This window comes from Papaver somniferum, unplaced genomic scaffold (genome assembly GCF_003573695.1).
Source record: "Papaver somniferum cultivar HN1 unplaced genomic scaffold, ASM357369v1 unplaced-scaffold_133, whole genome shotgun sequence".
In the NCBI taxonomy this organism is placed as follows: domain Eukaryota; kingdom Viridiplantae; phylum Streptophyta; class Magnoliopsida; order Ranunculales; family Papaveraceae; genus Papaver; species Papaver somniferum.
The window spans coordinates 1,871,611-1,880,523 of record NW_020622492.1 but is presented as its reverse complement, the minus strand read 5'-3'; the positions used below and the strand labels follow the sequence as shown (position 1 = coordinate 1,880,523).

The window sequence follows — 8,913 nt, the reverse complement described above, 5'->3', positions numbered from 1 at the left end:
AAAAAAAAAAAAAAAAAAGAAGATAAAGAACAAAAAGAAAAAAAAAAAAAGCATGGCAGTTTCTAAGGAAAAAATACCAACAAATTTGCCACCTGGTTATCCACAATAGAATGTGCCTGGACGGAACTGTCTTCCCACTGCTTTCTTATCTATCCCCCCAATTTAGAGTGCCATGATCAGTTTCAATCTGACCGCTAATACCATTGTTTAGTAAATTTTATCTAATAGAATGTTGGCGAATGTAAAGCCTATAAACCAACCTGATAGGTTTAGATTACTTTGGAGGGACGAATGTCTAAAGACTGTTTTTAACTCGGTTAGATGCAAGACTTGGATATCATGTGTTCAGACTGTTGCGGTTAAGCATACATAATTAAATATACGTACAGACACCTAGTACGATTAATTTTAATCCGAATCAGCCATGGTAATAGCGGTAGTAATAGCTAGCAGTAGTCCATACGAAAGGTGTAACCAAAAGAACAATTGTAGTATGCTTTATAGCTATAGACTCATATAGAGGAGAGACAATCAGAGCGTTTAAACCTCGACATTTTTAATTTTAGTCAAAAAGAAACTTATCCAACTTTCCATGCATACAGATAGAATAACACTGCAACATTATGATAATTTGCAGGGTATATTTTTTTCCCTTGTAACTACTTCTGATCCAATATGTTGTTGGCTTGTTCAGTATGTTGTGCTCTCACTTTCTCTCTTTAGCTCTCTCAATCTTGCTAGCTTTCTATGATGTTGTTGAATAGAATATGACTACTTCACATTTTTGCATGAAAAAGGGAAAGTTGGGTATAAGATCTAAATAGACCGAGACCATTCTGAGTAGGACCCGATAAAGTATAAAACTATGTACACTTTTATAGACATATATATACACATATATACTCTGGATAAAGAGAGAGAGAAATAAAAAAGAGATTCAAAATCCTCCATCAAGTTATAAACTTTAACGCATATCGACTTATAATTTTGTGCCTTTTGAGAGAAGAACGTATTCAACATCTCTGGTGATCATAATTGGGAGCAGCTATTTTATTTTGTTTTCTTAGAAAGAAGTAAAAGAAAGAAAAAACTTTAGTTTATTCAATGAGTTTAGCTAGATCTTGTTCGCTAAGTAGCTACACATTTGCATGCACAAATGTGCCAAAATCCAATGTTGCTTAGTGCATAATTGCATGCATGCAATCTGGATAAACACACACAATATGTGTTACTCATGGCACGTGAATTAACCTAGTATTGCTTTCTACAGTGTTGATTTAGAGTTGATATGATCAATACACTTGACTTACCCCCTAGTTAAGAAAGACATAATTATGCTACCTGACATATAATGTCCAATGTTCAAGATATATAAGGATATCGGAAATGAAGATGCATCATATCCCAAAATAATCTTTAGTACTGTAGTTCTTATTATCACTGTACCCTAAACTAAAGTGTATTATTGGTAAGATGTTCCTTGTGTGAAATTAACACAGTAGGGCGTCATAGGCTTGAATTCTTACCCAAATGCTCATCTTTCGAAACGAAACAAAGAAGACGGTGGAGGATTTTTAGAAGAGAGTGATGTTATTAAAATGAAATACTTAATTTAAGCAAATTCCAGAGTTTATTACTACTATTCATCAATCGATTGTTAGACCGAAATGCATCCATCTTCGTAGTCTAAAGAATTACTACAAAACTGATGTAGTACGGTATATACCATATTATTATTGCATATGTGGAGTATCGTCTACATTGGGTTGTCGTTGGTGGAGAGACGAGCATCTTTTGAAAAGGGGTAGTCGTCGCATCCGGTTTGTCCAGCTTATATGAGGGACGGATCTGCCTCTGGACTAAATGGGCTAAAGTCCGGGTGATCTTGCTAGTTCATAGGTCTAATTTTTTTTTTTTTGTTCGACCAAGCTTTTAGTCCGGACCTTAAAAAAAAAATTATACTTTATGGGTCCGTCCCTGACTTATATGACCCTGTACTCGATAAGAATTAAGATCTGATTCTCTTGCTGTCTCTCGCTCTCATTTTGAATCTTTTCGATGGATATATTGATGGAAAGACGGATGGATGGATGGGATAGCTTTGAGACCTGTTTTGGCAAACAAAAGATAATATGTATGACACTACCCTGGCCGATGATTCACTTTATTGTTTCCAACTTTTCTTTTGTTATTATTCTTCACAAATCTTTGACTGGAATTTTTACCTTCATCGGTACTTTTTATACTCACAAAAAACCATTAAATACTTAATACTCCATTGCCCCATAAGAATGAAGGAGGTATATTTAGATTGATGTATGTTTTTATGATTGAAAGAAAAAGAAAGATTCAGTATAAGCTCTCTCGTGGTTTTTTCTAGGGGGATTAATTTTGCTTCATATTTAATGAACTTTTTTTTTGGTTTTTGTCTTTTTCTTTTTTCTCAGGGGTGGGTAAATATTTTGCTTTATCGGATGGAAAAGAAAATCAAATCTCTTGATTTTCAAATTTTCCATCAATACAAATGGTGTGTTGAGTGATGACACTCTACTACTTCGAGGCCTTTGGAGGTTTTGCCATCATGACTTTGTTGACCAGCCGACTAGAGGAGAGGAAATCTATCTAATCTTCCAAGTATATCTGCTTGGTCACGTGACCTAACGGTACGAATTTAAGCCCCTTTCAGTTACGAGTTAAGTGGTTGTACCCAGTCTGAACCAACGTTCTAACCCACATCGAGCTTGCCAAACTTTAAGACAGACCAAACTCGTTACTAAATCACATTTATTTTTTACATTGATTTCTGCAACCATGTAGCAATGGATATTTTTCTTTCCTTAGATCTAAGTATATTTCTGCATCTGATGATGTGCTTATGTATGTGAGAGTGCAAGCGTAGTAGTAACCCGCCATGACAACAACTTAACCTTGAACCGATCACCAGTTCAACATCTACTGACCTTAAAATTTTTGGTTGAAACAAGAAAAGGAAATTCTGTAATAATGGATTAGATTGGATTAAGTCTCATAAAATCCAAGTATACTCTGCATGTCTTCGCTCAATATTTTCTGATTCTGACTTTCCTTTTTCCTTGGGGGTGGTGGTGGGGTGTTAGGGAAAAGAAAAAAGAGCCGAGCAGAGATACGGATTGCAGGACAGTAGGTAGAGGAAGAGGAGCTCGTAGGCGTATAATGCCTCCTCGTGATCGGAGAAAGACAGTGAGAGTGAAAAAAATCCCATGGAGGACTGTTCCTACTCCCCTCCTCTCCCTTGTCACGTGGGTTCTTTTGACTGCCCAATGACTAACCCCACCCTCTCTCTCATTGTTTGGTGAGCCCCTTTCTCTCTCTCTGCTCTGTAAGCTGATCAGACATCCATTTATAGTAGTATATAAATACACGTATGCGCTAACACCATCTTACACAGAGACAGACATTCATCCCTCTTCACCACGGAAAACTCTAGCCTGTAAAACCGCAGTAACACTATTAGTTAACTTCCATTACTTGCTCTCATCTTTCTCTAGGACTCAACTTCATTTCATGCTAGACTAGATAGATATACGAATAGTATCAGTTTCTTCTATAAGTTTACGCATATATATAGTCATACTTATACTAGTGCTACAGAGATACTAATACAATTTCAATAATACGTTACTCATTCGACCTCTTTTAACTCACTCTCTCTAGTCTCTGCACTTCCAAAAAAATAATTCTAGGATAAGAATATTTCTCTTTCTCTCTAGGTTTCTTTCTCTGCCACTATTTGGATTCAGTACTAGTACCTGCTAATCCCCATCACCCTTATTTATATTTTACCTATCTCTCATCTTCTCTTATATTCATTTCTCTCAATATCTGCTTCTTCTACAACATAAACAACTTCATTCTTCTTGTGGTTCAATCTTTATTATCAAATAGCTAAGCAAAAATGTATAGGTGCACTAGTTCTCACTGTAATCAAGTAGGTTTATGTTCTTGTAGCTTGTTTCATTCTTCCGCAAACAATTCCTTCTCCATGTTATTCTCACCATCAAATCCTAACAATGCTCATTATCAATATGGTAATGAAGTTGATGATCATCAACATCAATACTATCAGTACCCAACTCCATCATCATCTTCAGTTGATTGTACTCTTTCTCTAGGGACTCCTTCAACTCGACAGTCCAAGTCAAACAGCAACAACAGTAGGAACTCAATCAGCAAAGGTCGGTCTAGTACCTCTTGTATTTGGGATATTTTTCAAACTAAGAAAACTATTCCTCCTCAAACAACAACTATTAAGGGCTCCCGAGGAGGAACAAGTACTAATAGTGGAAACAACAATAGCATTCTCAGCAACATCAGTGGAGATTCTCTTCTGGCTCGGAGATGCGCCAATTGTGACACCACTTCTACCCCGCTTTGGAGAAATGGACCCCGAGGCCCCAAGGTAAACCACATTTCCAGTTTTCTATTCACATGTCACACTCGATGCGTTCAGTAGTGATTTATTCCTTTGTTTATCGTTGGAGTATCGTCGAGACTTGCATATAATTTGATTGGTTTTGGTGCAGTCACTTTGTAATGCTTGTGGAATCCGATACAAGAAGGAAGAAAGACGGGCAAGTAACAACAACGCTGCCGCCGCTCAATCATCTGTCATGGATCAACAATACATAATGAGCCATCAATATTCATGGCCAACACACCAACAGCATACTAACCAGAAACTCTCTTCGGCTCATCTCGGAAATGAATTCATGTTTGTTCAAGAAGACGATCATCACCAATATCAAAGAGTATCTGATTCGGGGATTCCATTTCTATCATGGCGTCTTAATGTTCCAGAAAGACCAGGTCTTGTTCATGATTACACATGCTGAATCAACTATCACGATCTGTCGGATATCGATCATGACCATGACAATTATGATAATGATGATTACGTGGGTTCTAGCTGATCATATACTTTTCTTTACCTGTTCTTTAATTTACTTAAATTCGTCGATGGAACCAAAAAAAAAAAAAAAAACTCCCGGCATAATTATACGATTTGTAGCTGTTCTTTTCTTTTAAAGAATGTTTCTTCTTTATTTTTCTTTCAAGATTTTGTAGTTGTTCTCCTCACTGGTCTCGATATATATGGCTACTTTCTTTTATCTTTATCGTCTTCATTGTCGAAAATGGCATACATGTTCACCTTATAATCCGAGTTCTAGGTTAATTAAATTATCAAGATCATCAACGCGATAAGAATATGTTAGGGTTTTTCACTATTTTGTGATCACGAGACAAAATTTAAACTTTTTCGAATATTCAAAGTAGTAAAGAGAAGAAGTACGACAGTAAGTACCATAAGAGGAATACCTTAAATAGGACCAGGACCACCTAACTAAATAAATTCTGAAACCATCCATTTGTTTATTTCTCTTGTTTTTTACTTGTTTGTAGCGTTGTCTGGATTATAAATTGGTAATATAAAAACCCCAACTTTCTTGAGTCTTAAGGAGAAAACTGAAAATGTATTTAAGTACAAAGAAACAGGAAACAAAATTTATTCTCGACAGACAAAATGTTATTTGAGAAGGGTTAAGAATTTTAAGACTCCCGACGAGAATCACGTTAGAGTTGATATTCTTTTAAGGTGGGATCAAGGTTTTTATGAGTTATAAACATGATTTCTTTATAGTAAAACTAGTACTAAACACGTGCAACTTCGTATTTGTACATAGATTTTTGGTTCTAATATCATAGGACAGAATCTATCTATTTAGATGGTTTGTCTGTTCATAGCATTGTTGTTTCAACTACCAACAAAACTGAATTCTGAAATCAGATTAATAATTTAACCTTACATTTTTAGGGGCGATTAGATAGGAATTAGGAGCAATAAATAAAATAAAATAGGATTACCTAAACCTAAAATGAATCCGTCCATCATCTCCCATTTGTTATAATGCCCAATATATCCTTAATAATTGGTAGTTAGTTTATTTTTTTTATTATTTTCGGAAATAAAAATTTCAAATTTTTTCATCTTTTTATTAACTTTTTATTAAGATCCTGATATATTCGGTAGTTTCAACAATTTTAGTTGGGAAAATTGAGGTTAGGCCCCATCCCATGGGTAACCCATAATATGAGGCTCCTAGTTAAAAGAGTTTCAAAACCAGGTCCCGAATTAAAAATAAATTTAATTAAAGTTGAAATGATCAAATTAACCTTTAGTATTTATATGACTAGACATACCTTTTTCTTCACAAGCATCACATTCGACTATTTTGGAGAGAGAGAAGTGCAGAGAAAAAAAAATCAAAATCGAAAACTTCCAGATCCAAAAACCCTAGAAAATACAATAGATTTTCGATCTGTTTGCTGAGAAGAAATACGAAGAAGAGAGGTTTTCAGATCTTTTTGCTGAGAAGAAGGCGAAGAAAGATGAAGAAGAGAGGTTTGCATCTGTTTTCGATCTTCTCCTTTCCCTTTCCGGTTTTAGGTTTGGATTTCACATGATTGATGTTTTGATTTTAAAATGATTCGGTTCTGTAGTCCTTTTCCGTTGTTTAGTGTGACTGAACGGAGCCCTGTCGGTGCAGATCTCGTTATGGAGTTATCAGTGTTTAATCTGCTGGTTAAACAGATCACTACTTTGTTCAACTTTCTTCATCACTACGATGTAAGTATTTCTCCATCTTTTTTTTTTCTCTTTTGGAAATTCGTCATGTAACAATTGATTTCAGGGATTTGATTTCTGTTTTTTCTTACAACTAATCTGATTTCAGAGATGTTACTGTTTCAAAACCATAGAAACTCTAAGTTGAATTAAAATCAACTAATTTGATTTTATTACTACTTCAACTGCAGATTCAGGATCATTTCTTTTTTTGAACTAAAATAGCGAAAAGAAAAGAGAATCCCCCTGAAAAAGATCCCGCCTTAACAGGTATTAAAATGTGAAATATTATACAAATTTGATTTTGATTGTGATGATCTCATGTTTATTTCTCATGTAATACTTGTGAATATGTAACTATACAAACAAGGGCATGTGTAACTATAAGTTACACATTGAAAATCTCACCACTGACTGTGTCGTGGTTTGTATATCGATTGTGCAACTTATAGTTACACATACAAATGAGCCTGTGTAACTATAAGTTACACATTAAAATCTCACCACTGACTTGAATTCTTAATTGTGAAACCACAATATGTAACTATAAGTTACATATGCAAAATTATAGTTAAAGCTACACATGATAGTTATAAACTTGAGGTTACATATGCATGTATAATGTGTAACTGATGGTTACACATCCATATTTTTCAAGTTTAAATGAGCATGTGTAACTACAAGCTACACATTCAGAATCTCACCACTGACTTGCCTTGGGGTGTGTTTAACTGATAGTTACACAACAAAAATGAGGTGTGTAAATTGAAGTTACACCTTCATATGCATGTGTAAGTTAAGGTTACACAACACATTATAACATCATTCAATTTGTGTACTTGGAAAATACACATTGTTTGTAACATGATTTTTATTTTGCAATTAAAAAGAGTGTATTTGATAAGTACACAACATACTGATCCATGCTATATTTTTGTGTGATAGGTATAGGAAAGTTAAGACAATCGTTCAACGCGATTAAGGATTTGGTCAAGGAAATAAAACCTATAGGCCTAAGTGAGAGAGTTGTACGGTATCTTAGGAGAGCATCTTACGGTAAGCTTGTCATGATGTATTACGAGGAATATGATGCTGCTGATACAAGTACAACAAAACAAATAACTACTAACAAACACGGGGTTGTGAAGCTTTTGAATTTCTTTGATAGAGATGGTGACATACCCTGTTCATTCAAGTTTTGGTGATGATAAGTTTATACAGTCTACACCTGCAAAGTGTGCTCGTATACTTGCCATGCAAATTGGAAGTAGAAAGGGTCAGAAGTTGTTAAAGTACTTTTCTCTAAGTGAATTGGATGACAATCTTTTATACAACAAATACTTTACTGATATGAAAGATACAACACATCCAACGACAGTGAGCAAGAAGAACATTATAGAGAAAATAAAACAACTTATGAGAAAAGGGAACATAACAAAACTTGATGATGGGCATGTAGTTTGCTTGATAGGTTTGTATCTTTGTTGTTTACTATTTTTCGGCGATGTAAATGCTAGCGGAGAGAATGTGCGCTTTCTTGCTATTTCGAAACTTATGAGACCGTGCTCAAGGTATAGTAGCCATATTTAGTATACGAGTACTTGTTTGACCAAATTCTGAATATTGCTAATTGTGTTTCAAACGTGAAACCTTGTGTGCCATACCTACTGGTAAGGATAATATTATTACTTTATTGTTTTTCAAGTAGTTTTACTGTTACGTTGATGGTGGTTTTTAGCTTAGGGTTAAAGTCGTAAAACCTTAGTCAAACAGTGACATCACACTTGAGTAATAATGTCGCCACTAGTACATTTATTGAACCACACAACATGTATGCGTAAAACTACCGGGGTACATTTTTTTCTATACACCATGTTCCACGACAGAACCCTCAAGTATCGACTGGCATTGTCTACGCACATGACAGTCGCGCATGCTAACCAAGTGCGCCGAAGGCATACCAACCATGCCAGCCGCACCATCGTGCCAATGGCATACCATGCCAGCCATGTCTCTGCGCCAAAAGGCATGCAAACCATGCCAGCCGCACCACCATGCCAATGGCATACCATGCCAGCCACGTCTCTGCCCCGAAGGCATGCCAACCATGCCAGCCGCACCACCGTCCCAATGGCATACCATTCCAGCCACGTCTTCGCACCGAAGTCATGCTAACCATGCCAGCCGCACCACCGTGCCGATGGAATACCATGCTATCCACGTCTCTGCCCCGAAGGCATGCCAACCATGCC

The 8,913-nt window shown here is 35.9% G+C and overlaps 1 protein-coding gene across 1 annotated transcript; it reads left to right on the top strand.

Moving 5' to 3' along the window:
- Positions 1 to 3,455: 3,455 nt before the first annotated feature.
- LOC113333817 (GATA transcription factor 19-like) lies at positions 3,456 to 5,022 on the top strand. Its single transcript, XM_026580223.1, has 2 exons — positions 3,456 to 4,438; positions 4,563 to 5,022. Exons 1-2 carry the CDS (start codon positions 3,935 to 3,937, stop codon positions 4,869 to 4,871), a joined length of 813 nt encoding a protein of 270 aa, XP_026436008.1. The 5' UTR covers positions 3,456 to 3,934; the 3' UTR covers positions 4,872 to 5,022.
- The last annotated feature ends 3,891 nt before the right edge of the window (positions 5,023 to 8,913 follow it).

Excerpts from the sequence above, each read along its gene's own strand:
- LOC113333817 (XM_026580223.1), top strand. The coding sequence starts at position 3,935 with ATGTATAGGTGCACTAGTTCTCACTGTAATCAAGTAGGTTTATGTTCT. Across the intron at positions 4,439-4,562 it reads ATGGACCCCGAGGCCCCAAG|TCACTTTGTAATGCTTGTGG; the intron begins GTAAACCACATT and ends GTTTTGGTGCAG.